Consider the following 25410-nt stretch of genomic DNA (forward strand, 5'->3'; position numbering starts at 1 on the left):
AAGACTAACCATTTCCTCAAGGAAGTTACAATCTACTGTGGGAAAATAATAAAAAAAACAATTATATACAACCAAGCTATATGCAGGATAAATAAGAAATATCAGAAGGCATTAGAATTAAGAGGAGCTGGGAAAGGCTTTCTATAGAAAATGGAATTTTAGTTGGGGCTTAAAGGAGGCTCTTTTAATAAGCTGTCATTCATGGCAGGGTAATGAAAAAGTAAGTTCTTTTAGCAAATATATTGCATTCTTTCCTAAAACACAGTTCCCTTAAGTATATAAATAGCTGCACTAATCAGGTCTTTTCTGTACATATTATTTAGGTTTCCCCTTCTAAGCCTACAGAGAACTTGAAGGACAATATAAGCAACCACTGAGATTTTCTCTCTCAGGCTATGAATGTCAATAAAAAGCAATAAAGCTAGACAGTTCTTCAAATAACAGATTCTGCCTTCTTCCTATCAGTTTGGAGGGGCTATAGCACACTCCTCCAAAGAAATAGTTCTGTATCAACTGTACAACCTTTTTTTTTTTTTTGCTGGGCTCAGCTCTTGTATTTTTTTTCTTTTTATCTTTCTGCAAGGGGCTTCCCTTGTCATTTTCTGTGTCTTCCTGTCTCCTCCTGCTTTTTCTCTGGTTACTTCTGGCTTTAATCAGGCCCTCCTCATCAGTAGTGACCCATCTCCAATTCAAGTGGAAAAAAAACTAAAGTCCACAATTCTGTCAGATGTGGCACAATTGAATATTTTCCCATAGTTCACAAATAGCTCTGTGATTTATAATTTCTCAGCTGTTTCCTTCAAAACCCTGAAAATAGTTATTTGTAAATGAGCTAATGGATAGCAATGAGCTCCAGTTCCCTGCCACTCCTCTATCTTCAGCATGAGAGATTGTTCTATGTGCTCTGCTGAGAAGCATCTCTGTTTCTCCCCAAGTCTTATCTGATGGGCTGCATTTCCTTTCTGGTTGATTTTATCACACAAATATCCTTTTTTTGATCTTTTCAGCAACCAATATGTCCACATTATAACTAGACCCTTACCAACAAAATGTTAAGAATTGGACTAGATGATCTCCAATATTCCTTTCAATTCTCTCCTAGGACTAAGAGACATATAAAACCTTGGTTATATATAGTATATGCTCTGTTGATCATCAGTAGGAAATGTAAAAATAACAGGACTAAATATAATCCCATTGTATAGTAGAAGCAAATAGGGTGAAAGATAAATATGTACAAAAAGAAGCTGGGACACAAAATCAGCAGGTTTAGAAAGTTTCTATTATTGCTTAGTCAACACAAAGCAAAAACTAATCAAGGAGAATATGCAACTTAGTAAGATAATTTTGCATTAAATCAGAATAATGAAAAGTGGATTTAATTCAAATGGATTGAAACCTTATTGATGAGAGTATTCCCTCCAAAAGCAGAGATGGAAACTCATTCATGTTGGCCTATCTTACATTGTTCTTGTCCATGTCTTCCAATAAATTTGTTATAGATGTCCGAGCAACACAACTCATGAAACAAAATTATCAGGGTATAAGCTGAATGATTATAGATCCACATTTTTAAAAGTCAGGACAGGAAAAGCAAATTTTAATCTTTCTACTTTAATCAAAATAAATTCAAGTTCCCCAAAGCCAAATATTAAGGTAGACTACTTTATCCTATATTCCTCTCTTGAAATGGCAGACAATTATTTTATAAAACCTTGAATGTAATCTGGTAAGAAGATAAACATAGATAAGATCCTGGCTATGTCTTTATGTTATCTATCTAAACAGAAATATCAGAGCAACAAAAGTGTGAGGTATTTCAAAATCCTGTGTCTGAAATTTTGGCCAAAGAAATTTTAAAATGTCCCTAAGACTACAATATGGAAACCATATATTTTAATTAGAAGTAATGATTTATTTTATGATATCTGGAAGCAACCTTCATTTACCAAAAGTTGGGAACAGTTTATTTTTAAATTTTTACTGATTTTTCTAATTTTGCATAATAATAATAGGAAATATTTATATGTGCTTTAAGATTTGAAAAATACTTGAATCTCACAACAGCCTTTTGAAGTAGCTGCTATTATCTTCATTTTACAAACGAGGCAACTGAGGTTGAGAGAATAAGTAACTTTCTGAAACACAGAGCCTATAAGTGACTAAGGCAAAAACAGAACTTTGGTCTCCTTGAGTCATACTAGATGAGCTTAGGGGAGAGCTAATGGATCAGCCTTCCAGTTCAATTTATACCTAAATGAAATCTAGATTGAAACAAACCAGACAGATACCATCTTAGACTCTGCCTGACCACATCCAAAAAGGGGGAGCTCACTACCTGAAGTAGCCCATTCCATTTGGACATATTTAGGTGTTAGGCTATTTTCCCCAGGGCTACACCTAAATTTGCTTTACCCACCACTCCTTATTCTTCCTTCTGTGGCCAAACACAATTAAGCTGATCTCTCCTTCCATATGACAGTCTTTCAGAACTTGAAAATAATCATATCCCCTCCCTCTCAATTATGCTAAGCATCATTGTATCTTCACTTGATCCTCAAATGATTTGCACTCAAAATATTTCACAATCCTGCTTACTCTTCTTTGGAAACCACCTATATTACCAATATCTTTCCTTAACAGTCATTCACAGAAATAAACATAAGTACATTTGTATTTTATAGATGAGAAAACTAAGAATTAGGGTCTTGTATTTGTCTAAGTCCATACAACATGTAGGGGAAACAAGACTCAAGGATTTCAGAATTGGTAATTTGAATTTCTCATGTGTATAATTCAAAACAATGTTAAATAAGTTATTGAAAATTGACAAGAACTTCAATGGTAGTGAGATTTTTCATATAATCAGATTTAAATCTCAACTTTAAATTGTCATATTAGCAAATACCTGTTATTTATTTATCTTATAGCTTATTTTCAAAATATTTTCAACATTCACCCTTGCAAAACCTTGTGTTCCAAATTTTTTTTTCTCTCTCCCTACCTTTCTTCTCCCTAGACAGCAAGTAATCCAATATAGATTAAACTTGTGTGATTCTTCTAAACATTTGTTATGCTACACAAGATAAATCAGATCAAAAGAGAAAAAAAATAAGAAAAAAAAAAGCAAGTAACAAAAAAAGGTGAAAATACTATGTTGTGATCCACATTCAGTCTATACAATCCATTTTCTGAGTGTAGATGGCTCTTTCCATCACAAGTCTATTGGAACTGGCCTGAATCACTTCATTTTTGAAAAGTGTCATGTTTTTCTTTGATCATCAGAATTGATCATCATATAATCTTGCCACTGCCATAAAAATGATCTCTTGATTTTGCTCTTTTCACTTAGCATCAGTTCATGTAAGTTTCTCCAGATCTCTCTGAAATTATCCTCCTGATCATTTCTTACAGAAGAGTAATATTCCATAACATTCATATACCATAATCAGCCATTCTCCAGCTGATGGGCATCCATTCAGTTTCCAGTTTCCTGCCATCACAAAAAGGGCTGCCACAAACATTTTTGCACTTGTGGGTCACTTTCCCTCTCTTTAAGATGTTTAAGATCTCTTTGGGGTATAAACCCAGTAGAAATAGTGCTGGATCAAAGGGTATGCATAGTTTGTTAATTTTTTAAGCATTGTTCCAAATTGCTCTCCAAAGTGGCTTAATCTATTCACAATTCCAACAAGAATGTATCAGTGTCCCAGTTTTCCCACATCCCCTCCAACATTTGTCATTGTCTTTTCTTGTCATCTTAGCCAGTCTGAGAGATGTTTAGTTGTAATGGGCCAGAACTCTGTAAAATATACTTAGGCAAGGATTCTTACAACGTGTTAACTTAGTGGAATTGATAAGACAATGGTTATCTAGTTTAGCAAGGTGATTAATAGTTCTCTAGTTTAGTTCATGTACTTAGTACTTACTATAGTTCTACAAGATTCACACCTATGAGGATGTAATTAGAATAGAGAATAAAAGAGCCAATACCTTTGTGGTGGCTGGCCTATCCTCCTTCATTTCTCCACTGAAACCAAGTCCCATCTGAAGACCTCCAGAAAGCTAGCTGAACCCCAGGCAAGGAGACAATAAAGACTTTTGGACTTTATCATCTGCCTATTCTCGAGGTGATTACTCTGCTAAAATGAAGGCTGGTCCCAGACCTCCAGAAAGCTAACCAGAACTTTATTTATAATGGTACCTCAGAGTTGTCTTAATTTGCATTTCTCTGAACAATAGTGATTTAGAGCATCTTTTCAGTCTGCTTTTCATGTAATATTTAAGACTGAGATAAAATCCCATCCTCTGCAGGCCTTTCCTGTTCTTTTCCCCCAACTCCTTTCTAAATCACCTCTCATTTATACCATATGAATGTATGTATATTTGTAATTATTTTCATATTGTCTCCTCATTGGAATATGACCTCTTTGAGAGCAGGAACTCTGTTTTTGACCTATTAAATTATTCTATTAATAACTGTTTCTTGACCAATAATATCTAATGTTGGTAAAAATTATGAACAATCTGACAATTAAATGATTTTGTAAAGCTTTTTAAATTATAAAATAGATTTCAGAGTTCTGTAGGGAAAATAATGAATATAAAATAAAAATTTACTACAAAAGTTGAACTTAAAAATTCATTAACTATATATATATTATAAACTTATTCCTGAGATTTAAAATGTATTTCTGAAAGACTATAGGTAAATATAATTTTATTCATTTATTAAGGATTATTTGAGAAAAATGAGACATGTGAAAGTATTTAGATTTTTTTTTAATTTAAGGAAAAATATTCAAGCTGTTAAATACTTAGAGAAGTCAAGACATTTATAATCTTTGAGATTTTTATATCTTATTTGTACTTCTATATAGTAGACATAAAGATAAATAGTAAATAGTAAATAAAATCATGAGGATAAATATAGAAAATATAAAGATAAAAGCATACAAATAATATATTATCAAAATAATACAAATAGAATATAACATCAATAGCATAACATTAATATGTAATAGCTGTCATTTAAACAATTTTTGCAAAGCCCTTTCCATGTATTATCTCTATTTTATCTCATAACAATGGTATTCTCTCCATTTTATATGTGAAGAAATTGAGGCTCAGAGAAATTAAATGATTTGACCACAGCCAGGAGAGAAAATCAGTTCCTTTCTTTCTTTCAAAATTAATAGATTTTCCATTACGCCAGTCTAGAGAAACATCATAAATACTAAGGGTGTGGTCCATGCCTCATGCCAGGTCATGTCTGTCTCAGAAATGGGGATAGCAGGGCTGGTAATTAAAGACACAGAATGAAAATTCTATCCTGGATTTTAAATTTCAGCTTGAGACCAGAGTCAAGCTGGTCACATCCACTGATTTGGAAAGAAAGGGTTTAACAAAGTGGGAAATCTGGGTTAAAAACATTGTTAATGTTAACAACTCTAGGATTGTGTAGAGACGAGTTTAAATATACATGTGTGGATTTTTGTATGTGTGCATGTCTTTTCTCCATCTCTAGTCCAATGAGGCAGCTAAGTGGTGCAGTGGACACAGCAGGGCTTAACCGCAGGAACACTAAGTTCAAATACAGTTTCAGATCTTTACAAGCTATGGGATCTTAAGTTCTCGCCTTATATCGCTCCTCCTTTTTGTTGCTAAACTTCTTGAACTTCACAATACTCTCCTTTATGCTGCACTATTTCTCACTGGAGAGTATTAAATAGCATCTATCTCAAAGAGTTACAACGATCAAATGAAATACGCGGCAAATTCTCTGTAAACCTTAAAAAACACTATGTAAATGTTGTTATTATTAATAATGTAGTGACAGTGGACTTTAGAAACCTGAAATCCATAATAGGGGTAAGAGACATCAGACAGGGGCAGATAAAAGAAAGATACAAGGGAAAAAATGGAAATAGGACAAAATGGAAGGTCTGGGACAATCTTGGATGAAAAGCTATGCAGCAGCCCAAGAGCTTCAATCTGGCCTAAACAACAGAACAATTCCCCTCCTCAACCGCCAGGGGACGTTGCCCCACAGCTGTGTCCCGCCTCACCCCGCCCCTTTACTTTCATTTCCTTCCTACATGCCTCCAAATGGGGGCGGTCTCTAGACATTCCCCACGCTACGCCTGCGCGAAGAGGAGTCTCAGTCGCCAGGTCCCTCGAAATTGAGGGCGGAGGTAGCTGGGGAGGGGGGTGGTGGTCGAAAAGTCCGGCCCTAGGCGAAAATCGGCTTGACGCGCACCTCGCGTGGCGGCCATCTTTAGCCCCCGGTAAAAGCAGTCAGCTGAGTAAGGTCTAGGGGGCGAAGACGAATCGCTGCGCAAGCGCACCCAGGAAACTTGCAGGTAGCTTTCCATCTGACTAGCGAGCGAGGCGGTGCCCCCGCCGTCGCCGTCGCCGTCGTCTCAGTCGCCGGAAGTTTGGGGTTTCCGCGCCTCAGAGTAGCCGCAGCCGGAGAAGCAGTAGCTGCTGCCGCCGCCGCCGTCGCCCCCGGGGCTGCTCGCGGTACCCGGATGTGAGGTGACTAGCCGGCTCCCGTTGGAAGCTCGGCCGAGAATGAAGAAGGTGCGCTTCCTTTCCTTCCGAACACCCCACCTCGGGCCCCCGTTCGAGCGCCCAGCGCTGCCCCTCCGCGTGTCCCCACGGTCGCTCCTCTCTCGTCCGGGCGGATGCCGGCTCCTTGCGCCTGCCTCTGGGGGTGGTGGTTGAGCGGGGCCGCCTCTGCCGCTGAGGTAGGCAGCCTTCTGGCCGCTTCACCTGCCACCGCCGCCGTGGGGATGAGGGAGTCCCGGGCTAGGGCTTGCGCTGCGGGCCAGGATGGGAGCGATCCGGATTTGTCTCTGGGATCCCGGTCGGAGGTCCAAGACGCCTTCCCCGGCTCTTCATCCGCCTCTGTCCCTCGTTCCCTTCCCGCGGTTTTGGACCCTAGCCCAGCCAAAATCCCGAAGAATCGGGGCCGTATCCTCGGGATCCGAGGAGGCCTCTGCTTCCCTGCGGGTTAGGATGCTTCCCAGATGGGGTGAGGGATTAATGAGCCCGGGAAAGCCGGACCAAGGTCACAGGGTATCCGGGAGGGAAGTGGGTGTGGGAAAATGGATTGCAGAGCTCCTCATCCTCAGTCAATTTGGGGGAGCCCCGATGAATGGAGATTTACTCTTTAAGGGGGATGAACCCTTCTATTCTAACCTTCATTCCCTTAATTCTAAAGAATGGTAATTATGAAAGTCATGCCGTTGACTAGCGGTTGCAAATTCTCCTTTGTAAAGTTAAAATGCTAGAATGGAGAAGCTAGTTTTCAAGCATTCTGAATACATTATTTTGTGGCTGAATTGGGTATCTTGAATAACATCTTTTAGCAGTATTTGATTGCAGCATTGATGTTATTTGTGTGACTAATCGATTTCCCTGAATAACTAGTGAGAAAAGAACACTTGAAGATGTATTTGCCTGGTAGCTGATGTTCTAAGTATTTTTTTTTTATTGTTGTTTGTTTGTTTCCGTATTTTAAAATTGGGGGGAGGGGAAGAAGAGTAGGGAAGTTAGAATTATGGTTTATCTTTCTGCTTTTTTTTTTTTTTTTTTTTTTTTTTGTGAGGCATTCGGGGTTAAGCGACTTGCCCAGGGTCCCACGGCAAATAAGTGTCAAGTGTCTGAGGCCAAATAACTCCTGTCCTGTCTCCGAGGTCGGAGCTGTATCCACTGCGCCATCTAGCTGCCTCTCGCCTACATTTTAAGACTCGGCCTTTTAATCAAGTATACACTTAACTATTCTAACTTAGGTGCCTAGACCTTGTGCAATATCGTCTTTCCCCTTGAAATTAGGAATCGGAATAGAATTGGAAATGTTTACACGTGTCAGATTAAGAATTAGGAATTTAGCCGTAATATTTTTCAGTATTATAAAACAAGTGTGTTGGAAAAAAGCAATCTCTTTTCCTTCCCTCTCATTGTAGACTTCCCTTTATTATCACTTCCTGAGTGATATTCCTGAGTTCCTGAGGTATTTTGGAAAGAGGTAATGTTGTGCAGGGTAGACTGAATGCATAATGTGGATTCAGTTTCACACTTGAAGTTTTGGGAAAGCTATTTCCGCTGGTTCAAAGTTTTCTTCCACATATGAATATATACTGATCAACCAGTCATTCAGTCAGCAAATATTAAATACTGTGTACAAAACACTAGGTTAAATTCTAAAAATCTAAATAAATTTAATTATAGAGAAATTCTCTATGCAATTATGTTTCTCCATGTTTTAGATTAGATTTTTAGATTTTTATCTTAAATAATATATTAAAATTACTTTTGAACATGCAAAAATGTTTTCATTTAAGTAGTTGAAGGGAACCAGAAATACATAGATATGTCTACTTTGAAGCGTAGTATAACTAAAAGGAATTATTATGTACTTTCGTAAACATATATAATATCAAACACTATTACTGATTGCCTGGCTTTAGATTTGGAGTGGTCCTTAGAAATCAATTAGTCATTCACCTCATTTTACAAAGTATAACTGAGGCCTAGGAAAAAAAAAGTTCCTTACTCAAAGAATACTTAAGATTCCAATGCTCAGCCATTCTGTCTAGGATTCTAATATTCTGTTTCTTAGTTTATATATTCCAAATAGTGATACTCTTTGTAATGTTTTGAATGAATGAATTTTTGTAGAATATCAAATTCAAATAAAGGAGCCAGGTTGCAATTCCAAAGTTACAATTTAAAGAGAAACCTTTAAAATTCAGTGATAAATATTGGAAACATTCTGTTTGGGAATTGTCTGTGGCATTTTTTAGTAAGTGCTGTGTGGTCTAACTTTCCTAGAACTGGTTGTTATTTCTGGTTTCTTTGTAATACTATGAACTTAAATTGATATGGTTAAGAAAAAATGACAATGTCACTGGTTATAAAGACTGTAAAAGGGAAGGATAGTTAGCATATTATCAAGGTCATAAATATGGCTTAAGACCTTTTCCACAGGAAAAGTTATCATGTCAGTTTATATCAGACTTCATTCCTTCATTGTGTCATTATGTGGAAATGATGAGAATAGGTTCCTTCTAAGAAATTTATATTATAATTCAGGAACAGGTACTAATGACTTGATAGTAACCCAGATCAAGGTAACAAATAGTTGGGAGTTGACAAGTGCTAAGATGTTCTTCTGTCTTCCCTTCCTACTAAGGACATTGGTCCTAGACTTTGAATTGTATATATACTCCAAACATATGACAGTGTAATTAAATATCTGGGTCTTGAAAACTTCAGAAAATACATTATTACATCCCTTTGTATTCTACACTTATCACTGACTTGTTTGATCCGAAGTTTGATGAGTTCATTATTAATGAGGACTTAAGTTGGTAGATTCAGTTATATATTTTTTTTCTGAATCTAGTTTTTTGGTATAAAATGGTAGCATGGAGCTGATCCATTAGTATGTCTGTCATGGATAGTTACTGCAAATGGACAGTGACCTGGACCCAGAATTGAGTGGGAGAATTGACTTGATTGCCTTTTAATAACCACAAGCATCTCATTGATATTAAGATTTATCTCTTAAAGTCAGTATTTTTTTCCACTTTAGGTCAGGGAAGGCCACATCTGAAAAATTAATGTTATAGGTCACCCAAAGGCCCTGGAAAGGTACATAGTGGAAATAAGTAGACTTCAGCATACTACTAGCAAAGAGTGAAGACAGTGTTATAAAGATGTATGAAGAGTTACAACCCACAGATTTAAGAAGCTGGGATCTAGAGGGCCCCGAAGGTCTCCCCCTCCCATTTCCATCCCTTGTCAATTGACCCCTAAATAGAATATCTTGAGGGAAATGAACAGAAGTAACATACAAGATGAGAAGGTTCATTGAATATGTTATGAACTGAATCATTGGAAACCACCAAATGAAATAGTATGATGTAAATGGGGATAACTTGCAGTACTTACCTCATAAAGTTATTTTAAGTAACACATCAGTTTAATCAAATAGCTCAAGTAAATTGCCTTATAAATATTATCTTTTCTTACCATTAATGAAGTGTGCCTGATTTTCACAAGTATGTGTAATATATTGAGTTTCTAGATTTCTTAGTCATAATACATTTCTTTGATGCTGGTTTCCAGACTGAGGTCTAGTATGAAAGCCATACTAATTGTAAGTGAAATCAGAATATAAGTAGTGGTTAGTTCAGCTCAAGTTCAACTTAAAACTCTGTTTAAAAAATATACTCATTCTTTATTGAATATAAACTTGTCATATAAACACATATTCCAGTACAGTCTTAGGGTCTTGGAGAAATTATGTGACTTTCACTAGATCACAACTATACCCATTTCTTCACATTTGAAATCTAGTTGGTTTTTAATATAACATGTTTCTCTAGAGTATAGATTTACAAAGAATTTGCCTTAAAACTCTAAGGTAGTTCAGTAAATAAATAGTAATAATATCTCTGCCTTAACAGTGAAGGGGGGAAAATTCTTAGAGAGGTCAGGTGATTTGCTTATGGTCATAAATGATAATAAATATAATTTTTAAATTAAATAAGTATTTGTATTTTGAGCTTTTTAGTTGCACATATAAAATGTGAAGCTTTAAACAAATGTTATATTATTTGAACCAGAGTGAGAAACTTAAAATATTTTTATGCAGGCAGTTCAGGCTTAAATTTCCTGTTGGTTGGAACTGCAAAAAAAAATAGACAACATTCTTTCTGTTTCCATTTCCAAATGATTTCCTAATATTAAATGACTTTATTCATATATTAACAGCTTATTTATTATTCACCATTCATTCAAGTGGAGACTTGGTGTGACTTTAAAATTTTATGAGCAAGTGTACCCTTTGTCTCATTTTAGGCTACACTTCTCTCCTTGCCTCTATATGGGATACACTCAGATTTCATGTTAAAGAATCAGTGTTGTTTTTCAAATTTATACCTACTAAGTGAAGAAAGTTAATTTCAGAATAATATAGATCAATTTTTCAAGAGAGTGAGAGCACAGACAACTGAGGTGATCAGGAAAGGCCTTATGTAAAATAAGATAGGCAGATGAGAACTGTCAAGCTTCTTTTGAGATGAGAGGAGATGGGCTCAATTGATTTGCTTCTCTTTGTGTCCTTAGGATTTGATTTTGTGTGCTTTTCAACATCTTGTGCTGACTTCCCTATAAGACTTTTAGGCCATACGATTCTAATTAAACGTTTTCTGAAACCTTTGAAATCTGCATTATTATCTAGAATTGTACTTTATTTTCTTATCATCCCTTTTATAAATTTTAAAATGGTATGGTCACTCCTCCTTCCTCTTCCCTCTCTCCCCAAGAGAGTTTCTACTTGGGGAAAAAGTGCCCAGGGAAAAGCAAAGTGGAATCTGTCTGTGAATTGTCATCACCCACAAGTGTTCCACTTGAGTATTTTATGCACTCTGTATTTCCCTTATCTGTTAGTAATTTCTTATCACTCCATATTTTTCCATGCTTTATTTAACCCTGTTCTTTGTGTTCACATGATGGTCAATTCTTCTGCTCTTTAGTTTCATTTTCAAAAATTTTAATTTAGTTTTTAAAATTAACAAAAATCAATTTTTCTCTCCTTTTCTTTCCAATAAGGAAAAAAAAAATCCTCTAACAAATTTGAATTGTCAAAATAAATTCCTTCTTTGGCCATGACCAAAAAATCTTACCATGGTAATATTTCACCATTACTCTGCATTGGCTAAACTCCTCTTTTCCCTGTCTTAACAACATAGTGAATCAGTTCAACACTATGTTAGTCCTCTACACTTATATCTCTTGCTCTTATTCTGTTGTCAGTCATGCCTTTCTAAACCCCAGCTTTGAACTATTCCTATTCTCTGACTTTTAGTGCTATATGGAACTGAGGAGATCACAAATACAGATTTATGTTACATAATCTCATCTAAGCCTTCACTGTTAATGCTTTCACATTCTGTAAATGATATAATACCTCATCACCATAGCAGCCATTCTAAAACTTTTCATTCCTCAAGTCCTTTCGTAGTATCCACCTTAGTTGAGCATCTTACTTCAAAAAAATTGAGGCTTTTTGTCAAGAACTCTCTCTTTCTTTTACCCCTCATCCTTTCTTACAGTTGATATACTCCCTCCCTATCTCTTCCTTTACCCCTCTATTGCATGAAAAGGTGATCATTCTTCTTGTCAATTAAACAAATGTGCACTCATGCTCTTTTCTCTATTAGGTTGCCATTACTACCATCTATGGGCTGACGACTCCTACTCTTGCAAACATGGCCATTTCCTCTTCATCATTAAAAAAAAAATCTTTATTTGATTCAGTCACTTATGTTAGCTATCATTTCTTTCTCATTCCTATTCTGGCTGGGAAAGTGGTTTTATCTGAGTCCCACTACTTCTTACCTTTTCCCTGGATTCTTTGCAATCTGGCTTCTGGCATCATTGTTTCTATTAAAAACTACTCTCTAACTAGAGTTGTCAATCTACTGGCTTTTTCTTAATCATCCTCCTTGATTCCTCTGCAGTCTTTGATGCTATCAATTATCTTTTCCTCATGGATTCTGTCATTTTTAGTTTAGTGTGTGTGTGTGTGTGTGTGTGTGTGTGTGTGTGTGTGTGTGTGTACCATTGTTCTGGCCTGGTCTTCTTCTTTCTTAACACTTCTCCCAGTCTCTTTGGTAAATCTTCAACTAGATCACATCTTCTAAAGTTCTTCTTTTCTTGTTTTCTTTTGTGTCTATACCAAAGCTTCTTAATCTGAGATCTGAGAATTTGGTGGTGGTGGGTTTTTTTTGTTTTTACTATTTTGATAACTACTTTAAGATTAGTTTTGTTTGTAATCCTTTATGTTTTATCATATTTTGTTTTGTTTTTTATTTATTTTTTGACAGGGCATAAGAATGTTTTATTACACACAATATAGTAAGTTAGTGTATCTGTTTAGAGGAATCTGATACTATCACTCCTAAGGTATTGTCCATTGTCTTTCCTTGAATTCATCTCCACCCCCCCCCACTCAAAACAAACAAACAAACCTTATGTTCTTTACTTCCCCATTACTTTATTTTTGTTTTATTTTTGTAACACTTGAGTTCAAAGTTGTTTCCCTCCCTTTCATTCCCACACTGGAAAAGGACAGCATTACACACACATAAATAAACAAAACTATATAATTGATAGTTCCATATATTATTTCTTTTTCTGGAAGTGGATAGCATCTTCCTTCATAGGTCCTTTGTAGTTGATTTAAATATTCAGATAACTCATAATAGCTAAATCATTTACATTTATTCTTCAAACAACATTGTTGTTACTGTATATGTAACATTCTTTTGATTCTTCATATTTCACTCTTCATTTCATGAAGGTACTTCCATGTTTTCCTAAAATCAAATTACTTATTATCTCTTTACAAAGTATAGTAGTATTCTATTATCCCTATGTATTGTAACTTGTTCATTCATTCCTCAATTAATGGGTATCCTCTCACTTTCCATTTGTTGTCACAGAGCTGCTATAAATATTTTAGAATTCCTTTTTCCCTGATCACTTGGGAAACAGATGTAATAGTAATATTATAGGTCAAAGAGTACATCTATCTTACCTATTTGCAGGTTAAAGAGTATATGTATGTTTGTATCTATCTACATACACAATTGTAAAACTTTTTGAGCAATTATTCTCCAAATCGATTGAATTATTTTATAATTTTGCCAGTTATACATTAATGTCCCAGTTTTTCCACATGATCTTAACGTTTATCATTTTTCTCCTATCATTTTAGCCATTCTGACAAGTATGAAATAGTTTCTTCCAAGTTTTAATTTGCATTTCTCTAATCAGTGCTGATTTAGAGCATTTTTTCCATATGATTACATAATACTTTTGATTTCTTCCTTCCCAACTACTTTTTTATTTATGTAGTTGGACCATATATCAACTGGGGAATAACTCTTTGAGTTTTAATGTTTTGTTTTGTTTTTTAATAGTTTTTAATTTTTTCCCTATTACATGTAAAAATAGTTTTTAGCATTCTTTTTTATTTATATTTTATTTTGAGTCCCAGATTCTCTTACTCCATTTCCTACCTCTTTCTGAGATGGCAAATAAGTTATATAAGCTATATATTTGCAGTCATACAAAACATACTTCCATATTAGGTTGTGAAAGAAAACACATACCAAAATCAATACCACTCCATATACAAAAAGATAAAATGGAAAGTAGCATACTTCACTTTGCATTATATTTCTATCATTTCTTTCTCTGAAAGTGAATATTACTTTTCATCATGAGGTCTTTGGAATTGGCTTGATTTATTGTATTGATGAGAATGACTTTCTTTCATAGTTAATCATTATATAATATTGTTATTACTATGTGCAGTGTTCTGTTTTTGCTCACTTTATTTGGCATGAGTAATAATTATGTCTTTCTAACTTTTTCTGAAAGCATCATTTCTTATAGCACATTAATATTATAATTCAGTCATAGACCACAACTTGCTCAGCCATTCTCTACTTGATGGGCATTCCCTCAATGTCCACTTTTTGCCACTACAAAAAAGTTGTTAAAATATCAAATAGATCCTTCCCCCTTTCCCCTTTTTTGGGTGGGAGGGAATGGGGGAATCTTTTTGGGATACAGATTAGTAGTGGTATTGTTGGGTCAATGGTCTGCAGAGATTAAGAGCTATTTAGATATAGTTCTAAATTAATCTCCAGAATGTCTGGATCATTTCACTCTTCCAACAGTGGAATGACTCAAGTTTTTAATTTGAGTCCTTACCCTCAAGTTACTTACAGTCTAATGGGAGAAACAAACAAACAAGTTTATACAAAGCAAGTCTTATATGGATGAAACAAAAAAATAATTAACCGAAGGGAAAGCATTTGAATTGAGGGATTGGGCAAGGTAGAGAATGGGATTTTTGTTTGGACTTTAAAAAATGCCAGGGAGGTCTTGTTAAAAGTGAGGAAGGTCAGTATTTCAGTCTTGGGGAACAGCCAGAGAAAGTGCTGGAAGCTAAGACTTGCATTGGCTTTTTTCTCACCTTCAGACTTGTAGTTTCCTGGCCTCCTTCAGAGACTCTACTCAAATTCCTCCTTCTGCAGATCTTTCTTCTTCCTTTCCCTCTCTTTACTCATTGCCTTTCCTTTGAGATTACCTTCCATTTACACTGGGTGTGTTTTTATAGTTAGCTGTTTCCCCCTCGAAATTGTGAGGTTCCAGAAAGTAGGGACTGTTTCTGATTTTCTTTGTGTTCCCATTGCAGAGCATAGTGCTTGGCTCTAATATAGTAAGCTTAAATATTTCTTGTTGTATCATGCTTATTCTATCTAACCCCAGAGAACAAAATTCAGACTAAAGGATAGAAGTTGCAGGATGTAGATCTTCTGCAATTTAAGGAAAAGTTGATGAATAAATAAACCTGTCCAAAAAAACCCCAGAATGTCTTGCTTTAGGAAACAAACTCCCCATCTCTGGAGATCTTGAAGTGTACAAAGGGGATGTTGTAAAGAAGATGTTTTCAGTATTGACCTAGATGGTCTTTTAAGTCTTTTTTGATTTGTCATGTATTTTATATTTCATTTGATAGTATTTGCAAATTTTATTTTCTCCATATAAATAACTAGAACAGGTAAAATATTTCCATGTGGTTGAAGTTGGTCCTTCCATTTTATTTAAATGAAAAAGAAAAGGGTATATACTTTAGTGACATGCTTGTATTTAAAAATATTAAACTATATAACATACAAATTTAGCAATCATATCCTCTGAGTTTTAATTATAAACTCTATTGTCACAAACAATCTTCACTTGAACTGATTGTTAATTTAAAAATACAAATAGTTTAAAATTCAGTTAGGATTTCATAAAATATTTTAATATAGCTAAAATGATCTTAATATTTTTTAGATTCACAGCATAGTTGGTCCATACTGAGCTTGCAGTCAAGCCTAAGCTAACTTTTTTCCAACACAAGTTGTTGCTAAGCCAGGTCTCCATCATCCTATTTTTCACTAAAGTTTCTGGATTGAAATAAAATGCCTTATGTTTTGGGTTTTTTTTTTAGCCTATTAAATTTTCTTAATTTTGTCTACCATTTTAGCTTGCAAAGATAATTTTAAATCTTGATTTTTTCCACCCAGCATATATCATAGCCAGCAGTAATATCCACTTGCTTCTCTTAGCATTGTCTTTGCAATTTTAATCAAGATGTCTTCTGTGTCTTCATGCATATCACTATTAAAATATTGTAAAGGTCAGAGAAGGTGACAAAGTCCTATGACATATCACTCTACCTTCCTATAGAGTGACATGGAGTCATCCATTTTAGCATACTTTCCCCTCACTGTACTTTGATTCAGTCTACATTCTTCCATCTTGTTGACAAGGATTTCATGAGAAGTATTTGAAATGTCACATAGAGTAGGTTGTCACGTGTTGCTTCATGAATAGGAAATAGGAAAAATAGGATGGAAGTCAAATTAATAAGCATTTATTATATGCCTATAATGTGTCAGGTAGCTTTAGTTTTAATGTAAAGAATCACTTTTTAACAATCTTCCAGAGTAGGCTGTCTTTTGTCCTTGTCAGGTCTTTAAGGAGATGATGAAATACCACTTTTCACTGTTAGAAATTACTGTAAAAGTTGATTTTTGGATTTTCAGATATGAGTTAGAGATATGTACCCTTTTGAGAACACTTCCAACTCCTGTGATTTTTGAGTTGATACATTTACTTTATTACCTTTTAGAAAAGAAGTCTCTTTTCCTTTCTACCCATATATAGCATTCACAGTCATATAATTTGAAAATAACAAGATTTCATCCTCTGTCCAGTTATAGAATCTCCATGTAGAATCTCAGTCTCAATGAGGCTCAGTAAAGCCTCAACTGTGGTGGTCTCTGGTTGCACCAAAATTTGAATTTGCCAGTGCCAGCTCCTCATAATTACTGTTGGATGCTAATGATGGTGTCAACCCCTCTCTTTCCACAACCTTCACTCCTAGGAAAACAGAATCATATCATCTAGCTTTAGGATCAGAAGTTTTAAGTAAAGAAATAATCAATAAATAAAACAATACATTTCTTGTGAGAAGTACTTCTAGAATAGAACATCTAAAAGTTGCTTATTCATGCAAATCTGATACTCTAGATATAGATATTACTTGAATCTATTACATAGTTTTAGGAGTTTTTTTGAATAAAAACTGAATAGTATATAATAGCTTATTTATTTTCCTAAAATAATTAATTAACAGGCTGTAATGAGTCTTAGAAATAATTCAGAACATACTTGAAAAACCTTTTCAAATTTATGGCCACCTGAGAGATCAAATTATTCTTTGGCCTATCCCAGGGGGTCTGCTCTTTCTATGTCATTTCTTGGGTACAGAATTAGATCTAAAAGCCTAATTGTTCATGGAATCATCTTAGCATTCTGGGGTTATGTGTGTGAGGTTGACTAAAGGAGAAGATTTAAGACATCTTTGTCCATCTAAACTTTTGTAGGCTGTACTGGATATAACCGTCAATGTTTGTGGTTGAAGTGGCATTTTCTTGTTAAGTATCCTTGTTTAGTAATTGCTTCTATTTTCCATTTTCTTTCATTAATTTGGAGCCATGTAAATTGGTGTTGAAAATGGATTAACCATTAACATTGCTTTTTTCTTAGGCTCAAAATAGAAATAAATGTTTCCAAAAGTTTAAAATAATTGTTTTTTAAAGTTTCACTAATTTCTTTTGTCTGGAAAAAGCCACAAAGAAATAAAATAACAGTATTCTTGCTGATTGTATACTATAGAGTTTAAATCATATATTTTATTAAGATCTAAACATTTTTGACATTTTATTTTATGGTTTTAAACTAGATACTTCATATTTTGCTGGGCTTTCTTCGTGGAGCTTCCTTTCAAATGTGAGTATTATATGTAAGTTTTATAAGTAAGTTTTAGGCTACTTGTTTGAAATCTACATATTGGCTATTTTACAGTAATACTAAAATCAACATTGTTAAAGTAGAGACTATTATGCAGCTGATGAACTAAAAGATTTAATTATGGTTTTTCTTATTAATTTTATACTTAGTTATTTTCTTTCCAGGATAAGTCAGTATTGAGCTACATTTATAAGAAACATTTACTTCATTACCTTTTAGAAAAGAAGCCTATTTTCCTTTCAATTCATATATAGAATTCATAGAATTCTACATATTGAAAATAAGATTTCAGTCTCTGTCTAGGTATAGAGTCTCAATATCTGAGTTACATCAATTAGATGTTGGTAAACCTATAGCTTAATTAAAAAATTTTTTTTTGTACACAATTCACATTATTTTTCTTTTATGTTCTAGTAAAACAATTTAGGGATTAGTATTAGACCTCTTGTATATTGCCAATCAGATCCTTGGCTAGAAATGTAGTTTTGTAAGCTGATAGTTTTGAGGTTAGTTGTTAGCAATTGATTTATAAGGTGGTTAGGAAATTAAACAATTTTATAAGATAATTGGCTCTATACATCCTCAAATTAGATCTAAGCCCTAGGCATTTGTCAGCCCCAATTCTAATCATTTTTAGAGGAAGCTAAAAAACATAAATCGAAAGGTAGGTTCTTCTCTTCTTTTCTGGGTAGAGATCATTAGGGAAAATGAAAGGAGTTGTGTCATATATAAATATATTAGCCAGTGTATAGTACTAGCACAAATGCCAGACTATAGAGAGGAGTGGAGCTCTGTAGAGAATCCATTTCACAAGAGATGAGCGATGAAGACAGGAAGTATAAAAGCATCTAGTTCCAGAAAAGTACTGTCATGACCACTGAAGAATTTAGGATAGTTCTAGAAACTTTGCAGCAAAATAATTCAAAAATCTTTGATAAACACTTGGCCCTAGAGTTGGATAGTTACAGCTTGTTTAACTATTGCCATGCTAATTATAGTTTGTAACTTGATCACTGTAATATAAAAACCTAATGACCACAGAGTATCAAAGTAACAAGTATAAAATTTTAGAAACAATGAGATATCTCAGCACTACTTCCTGAATTGTTTGGTACCCTAGGAGAAAATACTTTTTCTTTTTGTCTTTGATTCTATAGAATCATGACTTTACTGTAGTATTCACTTTCTGTGTAATTTTTTGATTGAGGCAGTAGCCATAGATGAGTTGTTGCAGGTCTGAATTGTATTTGAAAGCTATCAATGGGGATTATATATAAGGATTCATGATCTAATTAACCAACAACTTTACTTCCTTAGATGTAACATTATACAGAAGAAATGAATGTGATCAAATATTAAATTAGAGAATTTAATACAGGGTGAAATTTATATAACTAACAGTTTTGGTGGATAATTAAAGAATTATCCATTTTTCTTTAGCCTGGAACTATTCTAATTTTGAAGACATTTAATGAGCTAATTTAACCTGAAATATTTAATATAGAACAATGTACAAGTTAATGCATCTTCTATTAAATTATTACTGGTAATATAATTATCAAAGCACATTTTAAGTGAACTTTTTATGTATTTTCCATAATTATTCTACCCTTAAAGCCTACCCTATGCTAAGTTAAGAATCCTCCTGGGGGAAAACGGAATGCTATGAAAAAATGGGACATTGGGTCTGATTGAAAAGTGTTTGTATTTTCTGAGCACAATTATAGAAGACAATGTCAAGCCAACGGGCAAGTCAGCTTTAGTTTTTTAAGATAGTTTAGTGAATCATTTTAATGAAAATTCTTATAAAATATTTTTATGATGGCTTTTTTAAAGAGTTCATTGATGTGTATTAATGTACTATTCTCCCCCTTTTTTTATAGAATTATAAAAAAATTGGCTATCCAATTTTTAAAAAGTGATCTCAAGTGTTATTGTGAGGTAAGTACTTAATAATTCTGTTTTCCAGGATGAATTACTTGATGGTCAGGGTGTCATGTATTATTACTACTTTATTGAAATTTTAAAAGGGGAAAAAAATTCACTTAACCAACTCACCACAGAAATAGAATAAATTGTTAACTCAGTTGTATTAATATTATTCAAATAATTTTAATTGTCCTTTTATAGAGAGTTGACACATAATTTAAAACTACTAAAAATAATATGTAAAATAAGATTAATTGTAAGGAATCACATTTGGAATTTTAGTTTTGACAAAAAATTTCTGTCATTCTCAGTCTCTAGATGTCTTTTAAGTAGAGATTGGATGACCATTTATTAGAGATTTTGGTTAGATTGCTCATGCTTTAGGGATGAGTTGTATTAAATGATCTTAGGGATCCCTTCTAATAATGAAATTCTGTGATTCTAGAAAAATGTTATTGAAAATTTTAGTACATTTAGATATTAAATGAGAATTTTAGTGTCAGATAGCCATACAATCATATAGCGTATTTCCTAAGAGCTTTTAAGACTTGAGAAAAATTTAAAAGCCCTTACTGTTTTTCTGTAATCCACTGCTTTGGTTACATCTTAAAATTAGCTTATATTTCTTTTATCTTTAATCATTATCATGAAAATTTTCAACATATTTGTTATATTAGCTGTAGTGATCTCTTCTTTTCTAAAATATATGATTGTTCTCTCTGGGGGAGCAGGTTTCTTGGGGAGGTTTTCTGGAGGCAACCTTAGTTTCAGTTTAGTTCTGAGTAATAATCATTTCAAATGCAGCCAGCTGATAAAATCCAAACATTTATTTTCTCCTTCCAAGTCTTGTCTCTTTCCTTGGGCCCGATTAGCTTTCTTAGAGGCCTATCTCCTTCCTTGGTTCCAAGAGCTCTTGCCGCTTGTCCTTTGTCACCTCCAGCTCCCTCTGAATCTTGGTTTTGAATCTTTATAACTGTCGCCTCCACTCACTCCCCTCAATCTCCCAGAGTGCTCTTTGGCCTTGAGAGCTTCTTGCTTATATGCTGTACACTGAGTACACACCAATCATTACATCACTGGGAAACTATTATTTGTTGTAGGATTAAATCAATTCTAAACTAGATTTAAATATTGTCTCCTCAATTCCACTTAGTACCTTGTTTCAAGTTCTGGCACATAACATCTCCTTGTAGGATCAGATCAATCATACTGAACCATGCTAAATTAGTTAATTATTGTCTCTATCACTTCTAATGGCTTAATACTTTGTAAGGATTCCAACAATTAACTATTTGTTTTGAAGAATTTAAGTTGCTAAATCATGGAAGTGATTCCCAAGTTCAGATATTGTGGCAATTTTTTTACTACTTGCTTGCCACATGCAAAAATCATGTCAGATTGATGCTTTTAAAGGAGACTAGGAAATATTGATGTAATTATATCTACTGGAACAAAAACTTCCTGGTTCTTTCTTTAGAACCTTTTGGGATAAATAAGTTTGTTATTCTTGTACCCCTTTCCCAAAGCTTGACAATGATAGTATATCATCTAGACCAGATCCTTTCAATCTTTCTTCTCCCTTTTCTGAACTCAGTTTGAATATTTGACTGATGGTAAATAGGATGTATTGCTTAGCATGGTATAAGCAAAGAACAAAATTTGTTGATATATCATTGGATTATATCCTTTTAAATCTTTATACCATAGTTATTCTAATTTTACAGGGGTGTCAGACTGGAAAGATGGCATTTGAGGGAGAATGAGAGGCAGTTCTGGTAGTCCAGGTATGAAGAGATGATGACCTGTATCAGGATAGCATTATTAAAAGAAAAAAGGACATTTGTAAGAGATGATACAAAAATAATATTGACGAGCCTTGACAACAGACTGGATATGGGTGAGAGAGAATTGGGGAGTCAAGGATAACATGTAGGTTGTTAGCATGGATATTAAGAGAGAAAAGACTGAAAAACATCAGTTACATAGATGGAAAACCAGGAGAGAGATGATAGGGAACTCAGAAATCATCTAGTCTAGACTTAAAATTTTTAAATTAAGATTAAGTGACTTTTCTAATGTCACAAAGATAGTAAGTGATAGAATAAGATTAGATTTCAACCCACTTTCCTCTGATTTTTCAAACTTGGTATTATTTCCATTCTAACCAGGCTGCCTTCTAATGATTGTTTTAAATGTGACTAAAACAATTCAATACTGACTATTTAGTTGTATAGAAGTCAGGAAGTAAGAAGTATTGTTGGAACCATGTAATAGTTCTATAAATACTATGATGATTCAAGTTACAGAGTACACTTTTTACATATTTGATCTTTTTTAATTTTCACAATTGGAATTGGATCATGAAGGTTTTAACTTTATTTTCTGCATAATTGAAGCTCAGATATATAGAGGATTTGCTCCAAAGTTTTATAGTCATGAAGTAGCAGACCAGGCTCCAGAAGTCAGGTGATAATTGATATACTAATGCTTCCCTGCTAACTCCCCACTATCTTAGGAGAAATATTGCCATTGTTTTCTTTCATTAAACTTAAATGTTTTCATACATAATCTTCCTTTTAGGTAAAATGTAATGTGTCAAGAGCAAGTTTATAAGGAATGCTTTTTGTCATATTTTCAGAAGTTAAGGTGGCTGAAGTTACGTCCTTTAGGGAGAAACTGTAAGTAAAACCATTGTATATATTGAACTTAAACCAAATTGTAGTCAAATAAGAAAAGTTATAGTTTAAATATAAAGGTCATCAATATGTACCATCTATGTAATCCTGTATAGATTAAGTCAAATTAAAAGTTTTAAATGTTGGTAAATTGAGGCTATTTATGTACATTGCCTTTGTAAAAAAAAGTTTGGTTTTTTTTTAACTTGCAGAAATGGCAGCACAGAAAAGGAAATCTACACTAGTAGAACATTCTGCTAAACGGAGGAAACTAGATAACAGCAAACTGACAAACTCAGCAAACAGAGAAAGAAACTTTGAAACACAACATGTATCAAATAAATCAAAGTCAAATAACTGTAAAATACAGAAGAAAAAATCTCCCAAAACCTTTGTCAAAGCTGACAGGTCAGTGACCAATAAAACCACCAATAATTTTGCTAGGTCATCTTATCAAACTAAGTTAATTGAAAAGTCACAATCTGAGCCTGAATTAAATAGAACCAACCATAAATCTTTGTCATTAACAAAATCGGCACTAAAATCTCCAAATAGGATAAATTCACCTCAGACTACCCCCAAATCAACCAAAATAAAACATAAGAATCCTTCAGAGTCCAATCATACCATTTCTAGTAATGCCCCAGGAAAGACAGAGAAATCTAATTTGAATGAAACTAAAATTTATTTTGAAAATGAATGTCAACGTCAGTTGAAAACAGATTTTAAGAACAGTTCTGGAATTGAGAACACCAAAAATACTAGGCATTCAGTATTAGATTCTACACGGACAAAAAAAACTATTCAAAAGGGCCCTGAATCAGAAATGAAATCTACAAAGGGAAAATCAAAAGAAAACAATTCTGCTGCATCAACTAAAATAGTAAAAAATAACAATAAAAAAGGACAAGGAGTTAAAAATTCTCAGAGGAATCTAACAAAATCAGCTTGCAAAGAATTAGAAAAGCCATTGAATAAATCTTCCAGTGGCTATAAAACAAATGAATATGAATTAGGAACACACATGGCCACCAGGTCAACAAAGGCTTTCTTTAATGAGAAAAAGTCTAGTAACTGCATTCACAAAACTGAGGTGAAGAAACATTCACAAGAACCAAGACAAAATAGGAAACCTCAGAAAAAATCAGTTAAAGAAACTCCTAAATCAAAATGTGGCAATCAGTTGAATGAACAGCTTAATCGGAGATCACAAAGATTACAACAGTTGGCTGATGTTTCAACAAAGTCCTTGCGTAACAGAGAAATTAAAAGTCAAATTCTTGAAGTAAAGCAAAGTATATCAACTAATAGAGCAGAGTCCTGTAACAAAGTGAAAACTAAGCTTAATAAGATTAAAGTTACACAGAAAAATTTGAAACGAAAACTCAAAAGCTCAGGCTCTAAAGATGAAAGCACAGCAAGTGAAGTATCAAATTCACCAGAAAGAAAGAAAAGTAAGGTAAATAATAAATTAGATGGTGCCTGTGATCCTCAGTGCAAACAAGGATCTCAAAAAGATCATCAGCATGAAATTAAAAAAGAAGGAAAAAACTCAGTGCCTGTCATTTCTTCCCGAGACAAAAAAGCAAAAGTGACCACTTTGCTGATTTCAAAACGGAATGAAGAAATTACCAAGAAGGAGCTAGTTCATCCAAAATTGAAAAGTAGAACAAAATCAAAAAATTGTCAACCAACAGTACCTGAAGGAAACACGGATAAACCTTCAGAGGAAGTTGTAAAGACAAAACGTTTTAGCATCCTTGAACTGTGTGAAGAAATTGCAGGTGAAATTGAGTCAGATACAGTTGAGGTGAAGAGGGAATCTTCATTAATTGAAGATGGAAAAGAGGATGAGAAACCAACAAAGGTGGAGCTGACTGAAATTGAAACACAAATGATTGCTCAGAAGGAACCAAGTGAAAATGTTCAGTGCAAACGTTTCTTCCCCAGTAGAAAAGCCAATCCTGTAAAATGTGTATTAAATGGTTTAAACAGATTAGCTAGTAAGAAATCCAAATGGACCAAAATTAAACTAGGGAAAGCCAACCACTTATGTCAGAATAGTTTAGGTTCTCCAGTTGCTCCTAAATTGGATCTATTAAAAACTAAACCTAAACTTCCACAAACCTCAGTTCATCTGATAGCTTCAGAAATGCGTCTTCCAAAAAGTCAAAGCCAGTCATTAATACCGAAACCATGTGATGACAAAGATTTAGCTTACCAGGAGGAAAAACAAAAAGAGATTTATTTTCAAGAAGTCAAAAGTAATGGTAAAACAACTGAAAAGAGCAGAATTACAGAAAGGACTATTGAAAATGGTCAGTTGGATAATCAAATTAAACTTCACAAACCAGTGGATAATCAGATGAAACATTCTCTTGAACCAACACTTGATGAGGTAATCAATTTCATTGTGTATAATATCAGAGGGACATGGGTACTTGGTAAAAAATAATTGGCCCAAATAACTTAACCATCATGATTTTCTCTAATTAAAGTGTTTTAGTTTATAAAAAGTTATTAGTTAAGATTAGATTATGTGCATAAGAGAAGTACAAACCAGGTACTAATTAAGACATGAACAGGTAAAGGTCTTTATTAATTTGGTAAGAAGATCATGAAACCAGTGGAAGGTACTTCCTTTATAGCCTTGAAATTTTCATGGAAATTCCAGTATTTTTTGTGGTGTTATTTTTTTTTTTAATGGTTCCTTATTTATAAATTTTTTGCAGAAAACCTGTTTGTCTCCTGCTTCATTTAACACACTGCCCACATACTCTCTTAATTCCTGAATTATACTTGAATATATAATTTGATAGTGAAAAAGTCAAATCCTATGAGTTGAACCTGC

At 34.0% G+C, this 25410-nt stretch overlaps 1 protein-coding gene across 3 annotated transcripts in view; it reads left to right on the forward strand.

The window, feature by feature from the left end:
• The first annotated feature begins 5042 nt into the window (after positions 1–5042).
• ESCO1 (establishment of sister chromatid cohesion N-acetyltransferase 1) overlaps positions 5043–25410 on the forward strand; it is a 52729-nt gene continuing 32361 nt past the window's right edge. For 2 of the 3 annotated variants that reach the window (XM_051970357.1, XM_051970359.1), the window contains exons 1-5: positions 5043–6582; positions 17888–17934; positions 19839–19896; positions 22465–22562; positions 22772–24957. In XM_051970357.1, coding sequence (XP_051826317.1) covers positions 22774–24957 — 2184 coding nt within the window. In that variant the 5' untranslated portion in view covers positions 5043–6582; positions 17888–17934; positions 19839–19896; positions 22465–22562; positions 22772–22773. The remainder of the gene's footprint in view (positions 6583–17887; positions 17935–19838; positions 19897–22464; positions 22563–22771; positions 24958–25410) is intronic. The other variant, XM_051970358.1, reaches the window with a different exon arrangement.

Source organism: Antechinus flavipes, chromosome 1 (assembly GCF_016432865.1).
Source record: "Antechinus flavipes isolate AdamAnt ecotype Samford, QLD, Australia chromosome 1, AdamAnt_v2, whole genome shotgun sequence".
NCBI classification, from domain to species: Eukaryota; Metazoa; Chordata; class Mammalia; order Dasyuromorphia; family Dasyuridae; genus Antechinus; species Antechinus flavipes.